This window comes from Enoplosus armatus, chromosome 16 (genome assembly GCF_043641665.1).
Source record: "Enoplosus armatus isolate fEnoArm2 chromosome 16, fEnoArm2.hap1, whole genome shotgun sequence".
NCBI classification, from domain to species: domain Eukaryota; kingdom Metazoa; phylum Chordata; class Actinopteri; order Centrarchiformes; family Enoplosidae; genus Enoplosus; species Enoplosus armatus.
Window position 1 is genome coordinate 8,846,420 of NC_092195.1, and position 21,040 is coordinate 8,867,459.

Here is a 21,040-nt window from a genome sequence, read left to right on the forward strand (position 1 = left end):
CCGAGCAAGTCTGTAGGTTACCTGCTCACCATCAACGGGAGCTGTAATACATGAGCAGGTTAGGACTCAGAACTCAGGTTCTTTATTCAAGTGAAAGTAGCCATACCACAGTGTAAAAATACTCAAATAAACGCAACTAAATATCCCGCATTAAAATGCACTTAAAGTATCAAAAGCAAAAGTAGCTATTATGCATAATATTATTGGATTATTATTACTAATTCATTTTCATCTAAGCAGGATTTTGATGTTGTAGTTGGTCAAGATCGAGCTAATTTTAACTACTTTATACTTTATATACTTTTGAGCAAGGCCCTAGTGGCCTCAAAGCCCCCAGGTTCACTGTGTGCCAATAGGTTGTATGAAATTTGATTAATTACACATTTCTTTTGGAATTGGCGGTGCTGCATTGTTGCATAATTTTTGAGGCCCTGATTTGCAGATGGGCCCTGTATTAAAGTCTAATTTTAAGACTTAATTTTAGTTTATGCTTTGCGCACATGGTGCATATCCCTAAATAAAGATGTGTATGTTACATTACAGAAAACCTGGGCCAGGCAGTACTCCAGCTGGCTACTGGTTGGTCTAGGTCTTGGGCTTAAAATGAAGGAGACAAAAAGGTCCCAAAAGGAAATTCTTGCTCTAGGGGTCACCTAACATGTTAATCCAGCCAGTGGAGTATTTTCCAAAAATGCATTATATTTTTTACACAGGCATATGTTGTGAATGTAAACTATTGATCTGCAAAGCAACTAGTAAGTCTAGTTGTCAGATAAATGTAGTGGGAGAGAAAATATTGCCCTCTGAAATGTGAATCGCAAAGTATCTCAAAATTGTATTTACGGTATTTGAGTAAATGTACCTTGTTAATTCACACCACTGCCATTGAAAAGGATTTCATACATCAACAAAAAGGTCACTTAAAAAATACAGTGTGTTTGTAGCCCGATGTTTGTAACATTAAAGGACCAAACTGCGGTTTTAACATCAATAGTTTTTATGCATAAAAGATGCTGTAGACACATAGATCCACATGCATCTTATGCCCAAGGTATCCAAGTCTTTGCTGCTCGGTGGTCAAAGATAATGTGTCTATTTGATTGCCTGTAAGGCTACATATGTTGTACATGGAGCAGGGATGCTAATAAAAAATGCCACACTGCCCTCTAGTGGTTATAGAAGCTGCATGTGGGCTTTCATGTGTTGATGGCTTCAACTGAACAGAACTTCTTCGACATGTGGAACTATAATTAAATCCAAATTTTCAGAAAGCTTGCATATCCCAGTTCCCTCAACACACTGAACTCACACTGACTCTCAGCCTCTGACAAAGTGCCAAAACAAGTCATTTCTGCAGGAATGGCATGTTCCCATATTGAATCTAACTAATATTGGTGTGCATGCATCACTGCAATTCAAGCCTTGATCCAAATCACAGAAATTTATTTGGATGCAAAAGCTGTATTATGCAAGGGAAAGCAACATCAGAGGATGCATATTTACAAGAAACAATGCACGTTAGTAATCACACATTGGCATGGACAGTGTCAACAGAAATGTACTGTACATTAAAATTGGATGTACCGTTGAAAAGCAAGAAAAAGGGGGCAATGTAAATGAGGATGTGGCTGTGCTTCCACAATAGGAAGATGTTTAAGTCAATGATGATATGTAAGTGTTCAGCCAAACTAGAACCAAAATACAGTGACACACCTTCACTGGTGTCATTAAAACATGAAAGCACTTAAGTCACTGAGTAGTGTGTTTTGGAACATTGGACATGCTTTATTTCAGAACTTTTCACAATTTATTTAAACATCTCACATATACAAAATAGGTACAATAGACTTTGTGGTGTCATTTTTTTGAGAGAGAGAGAGGCCGCCTAAAAACCATTCAGAATTGGATGAAATATGTGCTGTCAGTATGAACACTGGGTGTGGGGTTTGAAGAGTAAAAAAAGCCTGAACAAAAAAACCAAAACAAAAAAAAAAAACCTTCTAGACAAAACAAAAAAAAGAACAAAACAAATGAAAACAAAAACCAGACATCAGGTTTAGGAACATTCCACCTGCTTAAAATGGGGGAGTATCAGGGGACGAATGCAAGACTCCTCAAAGGTCAATACAAAGTAATACAGTAAAAAAGTGGTTTGCTCCACAGCTGCATATTAGCACCATAGATCTCTGCTTCAAGTAACTGAGCACCTTCCGATACGGGACAAAGCTTGAAGCATTAGAAGTCTTAACATCTCTGTTGTGGACCCAGGTTTTGTCAATAGTATTTTCTTTAGGTACAGGCATGAGGTAGTTTAAACCTTTTTTTCATGGAAATTGTGGTTTTAAACCTCCTCCTTGGAAGATATACAAAGACCACAAAGTGATGCATACTTTCAGCGTTTTTATTACACTTCTTTTATTTTTTACAAAAGGATGACATGATGTCCCACAACAAGGTGTTTTCCCGCGTCCCTTTGGGTTGCTGTATTAATTTGCATTGCACAAACGCTCCGTTCAGTCCGTTCAGTCCTCTCAGATAGTTGCCCATCTTAAGCAAGTGGATGCGCAGAGAAAAATCAGCATTCAGTATAAAAAAACAACACAGAAAGAAGGGCAGAGATTTTGTTTTTTCGTTCTTTCTCTCTTTTTGGTGTTAATTTATCATGAGTCTATTTATTTGAAACAGACTGGGCCAATGTCCAAACCAAACTCCTGATCAGCTCCACCAATGTCCAAAGGTGCAATGTCGAGGATGGGCAGGCGAGATGGTTTATTTGTTCTGTACTCAATCACTGTCTTGCTCCATTCACCAGTGTGTCTCTGCAGGTGTAAGGAAAGGAGAGGAGACACCTCGTTTTAGAACAGTGGCAAAATAATACAAAGCACCTAGCTGCAAGACAAATTTGCTCTGAAGAGAATCATTTCTTTCTCTTGAAGAAGAATGAAACTGAAAACGAAGAAGCTAACAGTAATGACCAAAGCGCTACTCACAGTGCAACCATCCTCCAGCACGGAGAAGGTGAAGCGGCTGTTGCCCTCGGCCCTCAGCTCCACATCGTTGGAGCCCTGGAGCACCACAGCCTTCTTCAGGTTGCCGCTCTCACCATCCATGTAGGCAACGCTGTTCTTGCAGTGGTAGGTGATGTTCTGGCTAGCCTGGTTGGACAGCAGGCGCATGAAGGCAAGCTGGGTGGCCATGCTCTGGGGGCTGAGGGTCTCATCGTTGTAGGTAAACTGCATGGAGGAAAGAAAGACAGTCAATATTCTGAATATAGAAAACATTTCATCTGTTATTTCCTGGTCATGTGTGGTGTCAAATATGTCTCCTCTGAGTAGACGCTCACCTCAGTACCACCGTTGATGGTCTCTCCGAACCACACGTGCTTCTTGCTCTCGGTGCTTCTGTACCAGTTCTTCTGGGCGATGCTCTCAGGGTGGGCATAGATGCAGGTCTCGCGGGTGGTGAAGTCGCAGAAGACCTTGATGGCATCATTGGTGCAGCCCTGGTTGGGGTCAATCCAGTAGAATCCTACAGGGCAGGAAAAAGAGAGTCAAACTGATGGAAAGAAAGTTTTTTTACTCTTATGGGCTGCAAAAGGCATCTAAACCTTACTAAATGTAGGGGTATATATGTCCCATGGTGCTATCAGATTAAGTTGAGCTTACCGCTGCTCCACTCAGGGTGGCTGAGCCTGATGTCACGGCAGGTGCGGGCAGGGTTCTTCCTGGATCCCTCAGGGGTGAGCAGGTTCTCGATCTGAGTGTTGAGGGACTTGATGGTGGCATCGACCTCGTAGTCCTTGGCTCTCAGAGCAGGCTGATCGGCTCTGTACTCATCATATCCAGAAACATCATATCCACCACCAGCGGGGCCGGGAGGTCCGGGCAGACCGGGAGATCCAGGAGGACCCTGATATGGATAAGAGAGTAGATTGATATGTAGATCACAGTCGTGGTTGGATCATTTGCATGTACTGTTTACAAAATGACCAAATTCTGTATGTGCTTACAGCAGGTCCAACGTATCCAGGGGGTCCACGAGCACCAGGAGAACCAATAGTACCATGGGAACCAGCTCTGCCATCCTTACCAGGGGGTCCGTGGGGTCCAGCAGGTCCCTGAAGAAGACATCAACCCATGACACAGTCAAACATTTGCCTTTTTTTGTAAATCCTGCATCATATATGACTGTAAATTACAGTATCTCCTGAGTTTGCTGCTCACAAGAAAAGTCATGAATGTTACCTGTCACCTTTAAACACATGAGCTCTGAACGTGTTTCATCATATTATAATGAACAGTCTCAGATACCTTCTCTGCCATGGTGTCAGCCCTACTGACCTCAAATTTCTCTGCTAATTACTAGCAAAGTGTTGGATTCGGGACATGGTTCCTCTCTGAATACAGATTGTACAAGAAAACCACTGGTGTATTGGGCGGGTTATTAGGATTCCACTCACTCTGGGTCCAGCAGATCCAGAAGGTCCAGCAGATCCAGTGTCACCGGAGGGTCCCTGTGCGGAGAGGAGGTGCATCGTTGAATAACATTGTTGTAACAGCAAGACTTTCTCTGTATGCAGTGTTCACATCAACCCTGCGATGCATCTGGAATCCTTGTGTGTTGAGTACATTTCAGCATATGTAACTGTGTATTATGATGGTGTGCCATCACTCACAGAAGGTCCAGGCATTCCCTGGAGACCAGCATGTCCACGCAGACCCTTCATGCCTCTCTCTCCCTTTTCTCCAGCAACTCCCTTCTCACCACGGGATCCAGCAGGTCCCTATAACACACACATGCACACATAAACACATGCACACAGACAGAAACATAATGTCGCTAGAATAGGATACAATTTTCATGCAGACATGAAAACCTTATGTGCAATGGATGTGGAACATTGGTGTACTTTTTTCTCTTTACGTGTTTATTGTACTTACAGCAGCACCTCTAGCTCCAGCGGCGCCAGCTGCTCCAGCGGGACCTGTTGAGCCCTATAGAGGAAAGACAAGAATAAAATGATGAGTGAAGCAGATGATTGTAGATGTTGTAAATGGTAATTCAGTGATGAAAATAATCTGCCCAGTAGTTAATCCGTTTAATGGGCTACTGTTTATACTTACAGACTCTCCACGGTTTCCAGGTCTGCCAGAAGGTCCAGAGGGTCCAGCAGGTCCAGGGGCACCAGCAAGTCCCATGGCACCAGCAGATCCGGGCTCACCACGGTCTCCCTAAAAGGTGAAAAAGGACAGATGCAGGTCAGAGCACAGCATATGTGTGTGTGTACAAACATGCTTTAAGGTGTGTGAAAGAGCATTACCTTGAATCCAGGAGATCCAGGACGACCAGGGGGTCCATCGTTACCAGTGTTACCCTGTAGATGTCAAAGAATATTACAGTTTACATAAAAGTTTCTGTTATGTCTTTATATCAGGCTATTGTGAGTCAATGGAATAGTCTTCAAATGAGCTACTCCACTAAACCAAGAAATTATACCTATATTTACAGCAAGTCATATTTAAGTTCAAGTTCAGTCCTTACCTCACGTCCAGCCTCTCCCTGGGGTCCGGTCATACCAGGCAGGCCAATGTTGCCAGAGGGACCACGGGCTCCAGGGGGACCAGAAGGTCCAACTCTACCAGGCTCTCCCTGTGGTGGGACACAGAGAAAATCACTGGGTCAAACACAGTGAAAGGTTTCATACTGTACGTGAAGCAATGCATGTTTGACCTTGTGGGAGATCTTTATATTTAAAATCTTGCTTGCATGAAGCCATGTTGGAGATGAAGGCTTTTATAAGTTTGAATGACAAAAGAAAACATGGTTCTGAGATGGTCCTAGTACAGGTGAATCCTTTGGGGGTAGTATCAGTATTAACTTGTACTTACCAAAGCACCAGCACCACCAGGTGAACCACGATCTCCTCTAGCACCAGGCAGACCAACGAATCCCTGAAGTCCAAGAGGACCAGTGGTTCCAGGAGCACCAGGAACACCCTAAACACACACAAGCCACATCAGTGCATTGAGGATGGGGATCTATGGATCATAATACTCAGTTGCCATAGTCTCATAATTTTAAAAGAGCTATAACTTACAGGGGGACCAGACTCTCCAGAAGGTCCCTTCTCTCCACTTGGACCAGGTGGTCCAACCATACCCTGCTCTCCAGAAGGACCACCGGGACCAGGATCACCACGGAGACCACGGGGACCGTCCTTACCAGCGGGACCAGCAGCGCCAGGGGGTCCGACAATACCCTGAGACAGTGGGGGTTGATGGGTTAATGTCAAATGTGAGTGTATGTATGTGTGGGGTGTGAGGGTATGTATATGTGTATGTGTTTATTAATGGTTGTAAATATAAAATCAATACTCACAGAGGGACCACCAGCACCAACTCTGCCAGCAGCACCAGGGAAACCAGTCAGACCCTGACATCGAAAACACACACAATCAAAGGTTATATACAGTGGCCATCAAGAATGTGTGGTGTTATCTGTTTGTGTGTGGGCATGAGAGATAAGATAAGGGTGTTTTCTGGCCATAAAAATAAATCAAAGAACAAAAAATTAAATTGACATTTCAAAGGGGATGACTTTGTGGTTGTGAGGTGAGGTTTAAGGTCTAGTAAGGAGTTCTGCTTCAGCCTACATCATTTACTCTCAATAATAGAGCCAAGCAACCCATTTATGGAGGGCTAAAAGGAGCACCAAATGATTGATGCAGGAAAAAGCATCTTGTTTGTGCTTGTTGTGGAAAAATGACAGTTACTTAAGAAATCGGATAACAAAAAGCCGACTTTCTAATTTGGTAAAAATACAACTTTGACATTTCTGATCATTTCCAGTCACTACATCCTCTGGTAGCTTTTACTTGATTTGAAAGGGCTGAAGTAAGTGTGAGTGAGTGTGTGTGTGTGTGTGTGTCAGGATGTATGTGCAATGGTGATTAAATCTGTGTTTATGTATGCTCTCATGTTTTTATGGATCTTACATGCTTACGAATGTGTGAAAGTGTAATCAGGGGGAATTCTATGTTTCAACACTCACAGAAGGACCGTTGTCTCCACGAGAACCAGTAGGTCCAGCAGCGCCAGAGGGACCCTAGTTAAACAGACACCATTTCATATGAGCATTATTCATATCTCATCTGAGTTTATAAACTACAATCCTGCATTTTACCCCAGAAGGGTTTAATATAATCTGAATGCAAAGCTGCAGTAATACTACAGTATCTGAAATTACTTTTGATGTCATGCTCTGACTGTATCTCTATACTCGGATCCAGTTTTAAAGCCTGTATAATATCTGATTAACTTTCTGCCGCTTCCTAAATCACACGCAAATCACATCCATATTAGACCTATTCCAGTCAGATTTGCCAAGTAACAATGCAAATGTGTGTGTGTGTCCAGTATAAATGGTACTAACAGCAGGTCCAGACTGTCCAGCGGGTCCAGCAGGACCAGAGGGGCCAACTTCTCCCTTAACTCCGCCAGGTCCACGCTCTCCTCTTGCTCCGGGCTGACCGTCAGCGCCCTGTAGAGAGGAAGATTAATGGTGCTGGGTCAATATCCGGGCAATTGCGTGTATTGTGTGTTGATTTGTGTCATAGTGAACTGGACAGGTTTTGTGTATGTAGTATTGCAAGTTGACTGGCTGCTGACTTACAGGGGGTCCAGCGAATCCGGGAGCACCAGCAGGTCCGACCTCTCCACGCTCTCCCTGTGGACAACAAGCAGTTGGTCAGAAAGACTGTTTTATCGTACATAAGAGCTCAATGTTGTCTTAAGGTCTTCATCTGATATTTATGTCAACAGGTCATTTGGGGCGAACATAATAAAACTTACAGAGGATCCACGAGGTCCAGCAGGGCCAGCAGGTCCAAAGGAACCACTCTCACCCTGGAGGAGAGAACAATGAGTGTTTCATTAGCTTAGGATTGTTCCATCCATCCATACATTCATACACACACGAGACATCTTTTGTAAGCATTTTAAATGTATACTGTTGACTTTTGTAGATATAACAATAGAAGTAGAATCCGTAATCTGTCTGATTATTCAAATTAATTTTGGCCAACAGCTAATTAATTTGAAATCTTGATCAGCTGATGCGAACGCTACAAATGGTAATCTTTTGGATTTTTTCTTTACTATGCCATGTAATGCAAATGTAGTGTCATTGTTTTCATTGTATTTCCATGAGTTACCTGTATAGGCCAACATGCACAATAGTAATGAAGATATTTCAAATGTATCAATGTTGTCCTTTTGTTTGCTGCATTTATAATGTTATTACCACTGCTATCCTAGATTAAGTTGTAGTTGAGCCATTGTTGTAATATTATAAAATAGCCAGCAAGTGGCAGTGTTGAGGTTCTAGCTCCAGATATAATTCTACATTGAGGACAATCGCAATTTTGTCCTACAGAGGAGTGGGATGTCCAGGGATATGGAGTCAATAGACAATTTCACACATTTTTAGGTCGTGACATTAATTAATCTGTGTTATAGTGTACATCCTAAACGTTCATTTGTTTTGTGATAAATAATATCCACACATCAGCTACTTACCTTATCACCATTGGCTCCAGTGGGTCCAGGGGGTCCAGCAGGTCCAGGCATACCCTAAAAAGAGAGAGGACAGTAAGACCAGGGCTCTGGTTGCTACACGCAAACTAATGGAGGGAATAGCTACGTTTTTTATATCAAGTGCCTCAAGAAGAGAGTTTTAACTTACACGGGCACCATCTCTGCCAGAATTGCCGTCAGGGCCTCTGTGTCCAGGCTCTCCCTATAGGAGAGAGAGGAAGAGGGTGGAGGACAGGGAGTGATAGTAGAGAAGAAATACATTCTCATTAACCAACTTGGGTTATTTTGAGGGATAAGATGCAGCTTCATTTGCAATATAATATTTATATATTTTAAGAATTTACCTTATCTCCCTTTCCTCCAGGAGGACCAGCAGCTCCACGCTCACCGGGCATGCCACCAGGTCCCTGGTGTCCAGGACCACCAGCAGCTCCAGCAATACCAGGCTCTCCCTGGAGACAGACATGACAAACCATGGTTAATTTTTGTATAAAACACACATGTTTCTACATTATCTCTCATATTAGCTTGGCACTGACATGCTCTTTTTGACTAAACTGAAACGAGCATGTAAACAAGCCTCATGTGCCGCATAAGTATAGACTTTATTCAGCATTGACCTGATGAACATGACATCATCTTACCTTGCCACCATCGGGTCCGGGGGTTCCAGCGGGTCCACGGGCTCCCATTGATCCCTGAGGTCCACCAGCTCCGGCAGCACCAGGATTACCACGCTCTCCCTGCAGGAACACATAGAGGGGGGAGTCAGTGTAATGTCTTTTTAACATCTTGCTAAAATTGAAAAATCAGTGAGGCTACTAGAAAATAATGGGTCTTGATTCATTTGATGTAGAACATCCAATAACACTGCATGTGCTCTGGGAAACAAAGACATGGACAGGTAAACGTACCTTGCCACCAGCAGGTCCAGCAACTCCCTGGTCTCCTGGGATACCCTGTGGAGACACGAATGGAGGGTTAGAGATGTACTGCTTATTCTATTATTTCTGTGGTTTGACAACATGGGAGAAACACAATGTGTGTTTGTTACTTACTCTGTCTCCGGCCTTGCCAGCCTCTCCTGCAGCTCCAGCAGGGCCAGGCAGACCCTGAAAATATCAAGATGCAACATCAGGACCAATGGAGTCAACAGCTATCTAAAAAGTACACCTGAGGTACATGTAATACATCAAATGTTTTCTGGTGTTAATGTTAATAACCTGTCAGGAAAATAGGTTGTTTAGCTAGTAACACAGAATGTAATTCTTTTTTTTATATTTTTTACAATGAGCAGGGAATTTACCAACTACTAGCTGGGGTGTACACAATATGATTGATGCAATTTCATTTGGCTGTACAGGATATATGTGTTACACAACACTGGCCTGAAGGGCAGTAAAAATGATGTGCTGACTTACTAAATGTAACCAACAAATGCGTAAATCAATAAATTTTCTCTAAATTGCTGGTTTATAAAGAGTCAGATGATGGATCCAAACCTGGAAGCCAGGAGCTCCAGAAGGTCCCTGCTCTCCCTTCTCACCAGGACCTCCCTGTCGGGAAAAAGAGAGAACACCAATGTTAAAAAAAGGGAAAACTTCCATTAACTGAAGGCGATATGAATGCTGTATATAAGGATACTTACAGCAGGTCCAGTGGCGCCAGTGGCTCCATTGTTGCCATCAGGTCCAGGGGCTCCCTAAACACAAAGGAACATGATGACATGTTATACCAACTGACAATGGAGCTGACAAATTATATGGTTAAAATGTTAAAACATTTTATCAGTGGAATATGTGGTTAACACTTGCTGGGTATTTTTTTGACTTACTCTCAGTCCAGTGGGGCCAGTGGCTCCCTTGTCTCCAGGCTTGCCAGCCTCACCCTGAAGGAGGTCAAAAGTAGGTTAAGCACAGGTTATGATAAATTAAAAAAAAACAAAAACAAAAAATGATATAGTTCATACAGACATTTTCCAGTCTTGGTTTTATTTCTACTTACCCCAGGTCCCTTGGGTCCGGGGAAGCCAATGTTTCCGGGCTGGCCTCTAGGTCCAGTTGGGCCGGGAGGTCCACTGCGGCCATCTTGTCCAGAAGGACCCTGGAGAAGGAAACAGTACAGCGGGAAGTCATGTTAATTGCATCTATTTGAGCAAATATGATTATAAACAGTACAGACTGAGAGCAAAGGGGATTTCTGTGTTCTGAAGTAAAAATGTGGGACGATTATTAACAATAAATTCTGCTTCTTTGTAAAATTCAGATTTACTCACAGAAGGTCCCTCCTTTCCTGGGGGTCCAGAGCTTCCGGGGCTTCCTGGGAGACCCTGTAGAAAATAAACATCAATCATGAAGATGTATGTATTGTATCTATTGTAACTCAGCTACTGGCCACAGGCCTAGTCTCCCTTTAAGATGTTTCTGTGATGTACTAGACTCAGAGTCCTCACACAAAGGTCACTGTTCAGAAAAAGCAAATCACTCACCCTGAGACCAGCGGGACCAGGCTCACCAGCGCGGCCAGCATCTCCAGGGGGTCCACGAGGTCCTCCTGCACCGCTGGCACCACGGGCACCGGGCATACCCTATGAGAAGGAGATAAAAAGATCGAAGACAAATGAGGAGGAAGTTTCACCTCATGGCTTCCCCTTAATTTAATAAATATAGATTTGTGCTATTAAATTAAATTGCAGATTTGTTCATTGAATACTTACAATTGGGCCAGTTCTTCCCTCAGATCCAGGCATACCACGGCTACCAGGAGCGCCCTAAAGGAGACACACACGCATTAGCAGGAGATCCACATAACATAACCTCTGGATGTGGATCTGTTTGGGTACAACACAACCCCATCAGAGATGGTGGTCTGGTACTCACTCTTGCTCCACGGTTGCCAGCAGGTCCATTTGGACCGAGCTCACCAGTGGGTCCTCTCTTGCCCTCCTCACCCTGAGATCCGGGGGATCCCTGAGGTCCAGAGTTACCCTGAGGAAGGCAACAAAGAAGTTCAAGGGCAACAGTCACAAGCGGTGTACACGGAGGTCTCCAAATTCAGTTTGGTGACATTTTAAACTGAAGAACAGGATCAGGATATACTTACAGGCTCTCCTTTGGGACCAGAATCTCCCTTAATACCCTGAGCACCAGGATCTCCCTAAAACAGATACAGATAAACAGATGCAATTAATGAAAAGAACAATCATCTGTGCACAATTAATGTGAGTGTGAGAGTATGTGTTGTGTGTACATCTGCATGCTTCCAAGTAGACTTGTATGTTTTTTGCAGATGTTTGTGTGCGTGCGTTGGTTGCGTACTTACAGAGAGACCTCTCTGTCCAGCAGAACCCTGAGGGCCCTGAGGTCCGGGTCCTCCTCTTGGTCCGGGGAAGCCAGGAGCTCCAGCAACACCAGGGGTGCCCTAAATAAAAGCCACGACAGACAGGTGAGCATCACTCAAGCCTAACTTGAAACATTGTCTTTATTTGATCTCTTCCCCATGTCTGGGTGTTTTGCCTTTATCATCATATACTTTTTAATATAATATATTATATTAAATCAATAACAGAGACTATATTCTAATACATTTTAATAGAGAAAAATAAAAACTGGATCTTGCTATCAATAAAATTGTTCTGTGATTTAAACAACCTAATTTTTCATTTGTTGTGTGTGCAGCATGGCATAGGCCTAATTGTTGTAACCTCTATGGGACCCTAAATGACCTTTGACCTATGTCTGCTCTAATGGTACAACTTGAATACTTACAGCAGCTCCCTTGGCTCCATTCAGGCCATTAGCACCAGGGTTACCCTGGAAGGAAAGAACAAGAAATTAGGGAATCCAAAGCACTATAATATGGAATACGTGATAACATCACACATTGTAACTAAATGACAATATAAAGTTCTGTAAAGGATTATTTACAGAACATTACTAACAATCAGTTGAGGCACAAATGCACGGATAGTAATGGCACTTACTTCCAAAAACATGCAAAGCATTTATTCATAATTTTGTATAAATGTCAACATTTGTATTTAATGGAAAATTTGCAATTGACTGATCTAGTCAGGAACGACACAACAGACTAAATCAAGGACTAAAACTAAATAAAAGAAATGTTTTTGCTGAGAATTTTTCTAGGGCAGTTCACAAGTGACAGAAAGGTGACCTGTTAGTCTGAGTGGAAACGTCTTTGTATACTTACACCAGGACCAACGGGGCCAACAGCGCCATTGGGACCGGGCTCTCCTCTAGATCCCTGAGGTCCAGATGGGCCAGAAGGTCCTGCAGGTCCAATCTCTCCCTGTCAAGGACACAAATACATCCATAATCAGCAATGAAATGAAGCAGCATTGACAAGTAAAACAATTTACTGGTATTTCATAAGGATGTGTTTGTATGTATTTAAGTGATCATGTAGCCGTTTAAATGTAGGGTCTCTAGAGTTATTGAAGCTGTTACCTGTATGAACTATTCCCCTGGGGATATTATACAAGAAACTATGGAATGGTGAACACTGACAGATGGTGACATAGAGTTCTGATGCTATATGCTAATGAGAATTGTCTCCTTTTGTGACCCTAAACATGAACCTCTCTGGGAGGATATGTTGCCAAAGGACAGGAAATGCCACAGTAAGTGACATCACACTTACCTTGGGGCCAGGGCCACCGGGGAAACCTGGGGGACCAGCAGCACCAAGGGGACCCTGTGTAGAAGAACAGCAGACATGACATCAGGATGTATATAATGTATGTCAAAGTTCACATGAAGGTCAAAGTTAATCAACAATAATCAACATTTAGTGGCACAATTGCTCTTTCGGCTGACAGGGTATTATGTTACACATCGTTGTTTAGGGTCACATTAAAATACCAATCACAAAGTACATTCTGGATAGGTATCTTGATGATACCTGCCTTTTTGAGTTCAACATTCACAAAAGGGTTTAAAAGGCCAATACTCACAGCAGGGCCAGCGGGTCCAACGTTGCCATCAGCACCACGAGCACCAGCAGGGCCAGCAGGGCCAGCACGACCTCTCTCACCAGGCATACCACGGGATCCCTTACAGGAGGATGCACAGAAAAAAAATGATGAATTATGGCGAATGATTAAAAGGAAGAAAATGAGAAATATAGCATCCAATACGGCTATGAGGATTAATGGTAAATGACAACAAAAGGTAAGCATGAGTGTAGGATTCATTTGAGCAGGGTTATTCAATATGTCGGTTTATTTGTCTAAATGAGATGGGCTGACTAAGGTTAACTAAGGTTTTGTGTGAAGATGGTGAATCTTGAACACCATCCAAACACTTACAGCCAGTCCAGGACTTCCAGCAGCTCCATGGGCACCAGACTCTCCCTATAGGGAGACAGGAGAAGGAGGATTAGGTTGATGTAGTATCTGGAATGAAGTGGCTCAAGGTAACAGGTCAACTAGAGAAATGTAATTGGGACAAGTGAGATGAAAACCCATGACAAAGCAACGCTAAACTGAATTTTGTTGCTTTTTTGTTTGTGCATGTTTTATTATTGCAATTTCCACTTGGTGTTTGCACTGAAGAAACTCTCCCATGTGAAATACATGTATCAGCGCAGAAACTGCAATATATTACGAGTTTCCTAAACTCTGACTCATCAAGAGCAAACTGATGACTAAAATCAACTGTATTCCCATGATATTTTAACGTTAATACAGGACCCAGAAGAGAAACTGGAATCCTATGTGAAATAAAGTAGCCAGTAGGAACATGTGTTGCTGCAGTCATGAGGAAGGTGCCCTTCTTACCTTGGCACCAGCGGCACCAGGCTCTCCCTTGCGTCCATCCAGACCAGTGTAACCCTGAAACACAGAGAGAAAGTGATGATGGAAGATGTTTATAAAAAGTAACAGACATCACATGAGAGGCTGTAGGCTACATAAAGGGACAAGGAGATATTGAAATGGATAATGGTACTATTATTACTACAATTTCTGCTGAAATGTGCTACTCCAAAGAGATCAAATCTGTGTTAGATAAATCAGATTATCAAAGGAGTCAATATGTGGACAAACAAACATATATGCTTGTTTGACCTGTATTAAGAATACATATTGACAACAAGGCATCCAAAGTCTCACGTGAGACATTAAGGAAGCTTGTCTGTCTTGAAAGGTGGTTTCACAGGAAGTTTACCATCTGGCTCTGGTTTATATGCTAGATACTTTCCAGTACCTAATAGCCATGAAGTGTCTTCACAGATGAAACTCCACATGAGAAGTTCTCATGCAAAAACAGGAACTAATTATAATTGGCTCTTTTATATTTCTAGTTTGCTCATCAGGAGAAGTTAGGTCCATAATCTCTCCCAGCGGAGCTCATTATGGGCACGATGCTCCAAAGCATTTTAGTCCATGTTTTACACAGCACAGCACAGGTGAAGCTCTGCCGACATGTTTTGGAGCTGTTTTGGCTGCTTGCTTCAAGCCAGTGGGATTCAGGTGATTACCACACAGGCAAAGTTCAGGTCAAGCAGAGGAAAAGATCAACACTCACTCTATGTCCCTTCATTCCTGGAAGTCCAGGGGTTCCGGGGAATCCACGAGCGCCCTGCAATTCAAAACAAAGAAAAGGTTATTCAAACATACTCCATATTTACAGCTCAGATGTCTGCTTGTGTTTCATTCTCCTAACACCTAATATCCAATCTATTCTCTCACCTGTGGGCCGGGGACACCTCTGTCTCCGGGCTTACCAGGTCTTCCGTTGTTTCCCTGTGAGTCAGCAAAACAGACGTTACCATTAGACATTTTAGCTGCAAGAAACTCGTTGTAGAAACTTGTAGAAAAGTGCTTGTAGAAACACAAATTTATACGTACGTCCTCTCCAGCTTTGCCAAGAGGTCCAGGGGGGCCACGAGCACCAACGGGGCCCTTGGGAAAGAAAACCAGATCCGTTAAGATCTCAAAGATGACAAATGCTTTTAGGATGAAGGCATCACAAGAATTGCGAATATTTTGGAGGATAATCTTACAGTCTGTCCAGGCTCTCCAGGCTCACCAGGGTGTCCGGTGTGTCCCTGAGGTCCCTGTTGAATGATGTTGAAAGAGTCACAGCAATTAGCCAACATACTGAGGTTATGAGTATGAGTAGTTTCAATTTGCAATGGTGTGTGTGTGAACTTACAGGGGGTCCAGGAGGTCCGGGAGGGCCTCTACTACCCATCATACCCTAAAAAAGAAGAAATAAGTGAATTATTCATATCATTCAGTATCCTACCATAGACTACAATTATCTATGTGTAAGTAAAGATGTGAAGACATACAAAAATAAATGACAGTTTAGGTCCAGTGAAGTCTGTATCGATTGAAATACAGGTAGATCAATAGTGCAGTAGATAGATGTGTGTGATGACTTTAGTGTGTATTTATCTGTATGTTTGTATGTGTGTGTGGCAGAAAGAGGGCCCTCACCATGGGTCCAGGGCCAGGATCAGGAGCCTTTACACCATCATACTGAGCAGCAAAGTTCTGTTAAACAGAAAAAAAACAGATTAATTAGTCACACTGACAAACCTCTGATAATAAATCAGGACTGTTGGACAAGCAGAGCATTTATCAAATAAATAGCAGTGGTCACTGTTTCTAGTAGTCCAAACCTACAGTGTCTTATTGGCATGACACAATAATCAGCCGTGAAAAAACACTTTTGCAACATACCACAACAAAGAAATGGTGCTTGTTTTGGTCTATAAACTGATTTACTGTTAAATGCAAGTGATGTATCCGCTAATACGCTAATAGTAACCTAGCTGTGTATCATCCATGTGTTATCTGTTGGCCATGGTATCAAATGGGTAAAGGACAAAAGGTCAAAGGTCACAGGGTTACGACATCATTAATAAGATTCTACACTTTATGGCCTTTTCATCATAGTTGAATAAATAGTTGAAGAATTTGATTTGATGAGCTCACACAAAACAAAACAAACAATAAAAGGCAATGATTATTAAATAAATTAGGAATGTGTTTTATAGGTTTTGTCACACAGCAGAAGAGGCGATTATGAGCACTGCCAGCCTAGCGCTGCACAGGATCACAGCCTGCAAACCCTGAATGAGCCAAATGTGGGTCAAATTCATACATCAAACAGACATATTTAATGTCTTTTCTGTACAGTTTGCGTCATGAGAAATATTAGAAGTCAGATCACAGCAAGTACTGCATTAGCAAAGTTTTTGGACCACTTTTGAGATCATCATTGCGAAGCCAAGCAGTGTATTTTGCGAGTATAAACAGTGAACTTACTCCTCCGAGTCCAGGGGGACCAGGGGGGCCAGCGGGGCCAGGGAGTCCGGGTTTGCCATCTTTTCCATTTGGGCCTTGAGGACCCTGTAAAACACAGATGATATAGTGAGTAAACTGTATCACTGAATGAACAGCTGCTGATAGGACAGTCTCTTCTGATTCTGACATTATTCTAATTCACGAATGAACAGAAACATTACTGCATCGATAAATAGATAAAGCTTAACCACTGCTGAAAAATAATTGTGTTATCAAAAGATATGATGAGCAGCCACTTAAATAGGCAATAAAATAAATGACGTCAATATTTTAAACTAGCACCCATCACATCCATTTTCATGACAATTACTGTCCGTGAACACTAGGCATATGGGTGATGTAAACAAAGGGGTGGGGCCTACTGAGGTTAGAAGGTCAAATGACGTCAACAAACACCGTGCCAAAGATGCACCAAAAATATACCCCATTAAATGCTTAAATGACATATTTGGTAACAGTTGTTTGATCAAAGGCAGCAGAGTTTCACTTTGGCTTACCCTGTCACCTCGAGGTCCTTTGTCTCCTCTGGGACCCTGCAGCAGAAAGATCACTCAGTCAGACCAAAACACAGCGCAGCAACATGTCAGCTCCAAACTCTTCCTCTGGCAAAGCATGCCACTGCGTCTAATGTAAACTATGCTACATGTAACTAAAAGCAACTTAAAAAATGATCTGGTATATAGGCTAATATCAATAAAATGTGCACGTAAACAATACTCAGACCTTTTGCAATCTAAACTATGCTTTATGTCTGATATGCCACACTGTAGGTGCTAAATGACACATAAGAACAACATTATGTGCTCACCTTGACTCTTCCCTAAATAGAAAAGAAGATAAATAAATGTAAGATTTATTTACTTAGTCTTTTCAGGGTTTCTCAGGTCATTTAACGTGTAGGCAATATCGAAACATTCAGCTTCCTTATTTGCATAAGCGTGGTGATGAGTGGCAGCTAAGCATGCAAACTAAGTAGGTAGATACAACATACTCATGCAGATACAGGACTTCAAATGAAAACACAGCAGAGCAATGTGCATGTGATGTAAATGATCAACATGTGCACAGAGATGCTAAAAGAAGCAACACGATGAAGCGTCCCAAACCAGACTCAACAACCTCTTGGCAGTAAGAGCATGTTAGTCCACTGAAATGTTACCAGAACCACACAGTGCATTCTGCACCTTTAGACTGCTGCAAACACCATGCTGACAGGTGTTTAATACAAGGCAATCTCAATCATGAGCAGAATCATTGAAGCTGATTGGTTACTTTGGTTACTGTCTTTCCATCAGAGGGGCCTCAGTCCTTACATTGATCAACCTTTCCTAACAGGTCTGAGATCAGCTTTTGTTAATAGTAAATCCAAATCAAGGAGCAGAGGAAGACTCCAAAATAGACCCAAAGCCAGCTGTTAGGGACAAGCCTCCCTCTGCCCCTCTCTGCTGCCCCTCAGAAAGGATCCTTTGTACCAGGCCCCATGGGTGCCTCAGAGCTGCGGTTTTAGCTTTCACTGACACAAACTTTAGCCAATAGGACCCTCACCTATTCATGGACAGGAAGGAAGAAAACTGCAAGAAATAACTTGGTTCGGGGGTAGACATTCCTAAATGAGATGCTCTGCCATCATTGAGACTGCTCTCAAATGGTCAAGACCAACCGAGAGGGCTCCTTTCATGGAATATTTCACAGCGTTTGGAGGGAAAAAACAGGCAACAGCGACGAGGTAAAGCTATCTTTAAGAAATGTCATGCTTTCTTGATTGCATGCATGTGTACTAACCGAGTCTGTGGCGTTGGAGAGATGAGGAGGAGGAAGAGGGAGAAGAGGTGGGTGGGGAGAGAAGAGGGAATACTCCGTTAGAACATGACAAGCATTTTTAGAGCAAAACAGTCACCTGAAAAAGAGACAAAGTCATTTCCATCCATCTATGTTCTTTTTAATTGACCTCTTTCAGTCAGTGAAGAGTTGTTTTTCCCTCTGCACGAGGGCAGTCTAAAATAATGTACACATTGGACGAGGGGTAACTACACTGTGCAGAAACAAGACTGAATGCCTTCATATAGGAAATCTAAATTCACATGGAAAACTTAGAGAATATTCAGTGTGAAATAGAAAGCTGGCCTTTTGGTGTGTTCGGATGCCTTCATACGGGGCATAAATAACACGTCAGAGTTTGGGTCTGTCAGAACATAACTACACTTGTCACCTGTGCTATTAATCTGGTTGCTCAGTCTCAGCCCATGTCTAAAAGTGCAGCTGAGGGCCATGTCTGCCTGGTAAACGTCTTCAAACTGTCTAACTCTGTAACGTATGTGAATTTCAGGGTTCAATAGCATTCCAGATATTAAGGTTCCTGCTGCTGACAGGCCTGAACAGGTAGTTTATGCCCTTGGGACAGGAATAGTTGGCCTGCTGCTGCAAACTAGATAAGAACTACAGTGTTTATATTGGCATTTGTGTTTGTATCAGCATCAGTTGTTTATTTCTGCTGCAATATTATTCAAATGTGCATTTTAGCCCAATTAGATTGTAAAAATAGTTAAATAGTTTAGATTTTGATTATCTGATGACCGTATCCTGCATTCGTGGCTGATGTTTGTATCTCTCATCTGCGCTTTGTTGCAGGTGGACATCAGCTGCCCTTTCTGAATCTGGACCAGCTGGTCATGGCTGGGTTTGGCTCAGCTGGGACCTCCCTGTGAACTCTAACACCTCATGTCCAATCTCGATCACAGGGCGGCGCACTTGGACATTCAAAGTGATGTGAGACTATTTACTGTTTTTAATTCACTATAATAATGAAAAAAAGGTTCAATGCATAGCTTGTAATCTAATCTTTAAATTGTCTTGTGACCTAAATAATGATAAATCACGCAGTAAACTGTGACTGTAAAGGAAGTTGTGCACGAGGCTGTTTAGTTTAACAAAATCTAAAACTACTGTAATAAGTAAGCATTTAGTCTCACTTCTAATTAAGTTTTAATAAACACATTTGTTTCTTTTCAAAGAGGAGAACATTTTTTTGGTGCCAAGTAGATATTTGCATTCATGGCCACCAGGGGGAGACATTGCAGTTTCCTATGATAAACTTCATTCTCTGGACGCCTGGATGGAACAATATGTACAACGCCCCACACAGTTTTTCATCCTATGTCTAAAAGAAAAGTCACATTTAGCCTATTTTGATGACTCCACATGCATTAAAGGTTTTGAAAAGACACTAGGACGACTACTTTAAAGGTCTCTTTCAAAGCGAGAAAACTTTTTTTCAGGAGTGCAACTTCTCCCTCTCGGGAAACTACTCAAATCATAATAATTGTATCCTTGGAAAAAAAAAAAGTGAAGAATCCTCTGCAATGAGCTCAATCCGTCGAGTTTTATTCAGCAGTGCTTTGAGCTGTCTTCGGGTTGACCTTGATGTAAGTCCCAATCAAAAGCCAAGCGCAAGATCCTCAAGCAGTGGGACCCGAGAAAAATATCCATCACAGAAAAAAGAGCAGATATTCAAACTTACATTGACATGATGCTAGGTATGAAGTTACTGCAAGCAGCAACAGAATCCGGGTATCCACAAAGCTGAGCATGTCTAAATAGACATGCAGACTCCTTGTGCTGCTGAGCCCTTGTTTTTAAACCACTTCAGGCAGGCATACAGTTGTGATGACACGAGTAACTCCAAACTTAGCAGAAACCTGCTGCCGTGATGCTAGAATAATAAAGTTCTAACAGGCCTATTTATACGGCAGGAGGGTCCCTGGTCTGCGTGTCAAAAGTCAGCCCACCGGCCAATGGGAGAAGAGAAACCCAATCTGACTCCCATCCCTCTCCAGCTCAGACTCAGTCATGTGGTGCTGCATCTCCCAGCCTCCTCTCCACCAGAAGCCGTTTGGCAAAGCTTTGGCGATGATGACGAGTGCAACGTTTTAATTAGATCCATTCTTTTTGAGGACGTGGACAGCGTCGAGGTTTAAAAGGGAAAAGAGGGCCTACGTTTTTTCCCCTCTTTTACGGGTTGCAGTGAATCCGGAGTGTCAGTACTGAGATGCAGGCGCCGGGCATTCAACACTGCGCGCATTTTACTCCAAAATGTACCCGTTTTGGTGGGCAT

At 42.6% G+C, this 21,040-nt stretch overlaps 1 protein-coding gene across 1 annotated transcript; it reads right to left on the reverse strand.

Annotated features, from left to right (window-relative positions):
• Positions 1 to 1,760: 1,760 nt before the first annotated feature.
• col1a2 (collagen, type I, alpha 2) lies at positions 1,761 to 20,619 on the reverse strand. The gene is made up of 50 exons (XM_070922348.1): positions 20,447 to 20,619; positions 18,263 to 18,276; positions 17,427 to 17,462; positions 16,891 to 16,974; positions 16,057 to 16,113; positions 15,770 to 15,814; positions 15,618 to 15,671; positions 15,463 to 15,516; positions 15,304 to 15,357; positions 15,140 to 15,193; positions 14,392 to 14,445; positions 13,921 to 13,965; positions 13,567 to 13,665; positions 13,254 to 13,307; positions 12,804 to 12,902; positions 12,362 to 12,406; positions 11,916 to 12,014; positions 11,697 to 11,750; positions 11,474 to 11,581; positions 11,311 to 11,364; positions 11,083 to 11,181; positions 10,870 to 10,923; positions 10,599 to 10,697; positions 10,429 to 10,482; positions 10,243 to 10,296; positions 10,097 to 10,150; positions 9,653 to 9,706; positions 9,509 to 9,553; positions 9,239 to 9,337; positions 8,939 to 9,046; positions 8,743 to 8,796; positions 8,577 to 8,630; positions 7,851 to 7,904; positions 7,672 to 7,725; positions 7,432 to 7,539; positions 7,051 to 7,104; positions 6,379 to 6,432; positions 6,098 to 6,259; positions 5,889 to 5,996; positions 5,542 to 5,649; positions 5,321 to 5,374; positions 5,124 to 5,231; positions 4,941 to 4,994; positions 4,676 to 4,783; positions 4,460 to 4,513; positions 4,010 to 4,117; positions 3,666 to 3,909; positions 3,344 to 3,528; positions 2,991 to 3,233; positions 1,761 to 2,819 (listed from the first exon to the last, which is right to left on the reverse strand). Exons 1-50 carry the CDS (start codon positions 20,514 to 20,516, stop codon positions 2,673 to 2,675), a joined length of 4,068 nt encoding a protein of 1,355 aa, XP_070778449.1. The 5' UTR covers positions 20,517 to 20,619; the 3' UTR covers positions 1,761 to 2,672.
• Between the last annotated feature and the right edge of the window lie 421 nt (positions 20,620 to 21,040).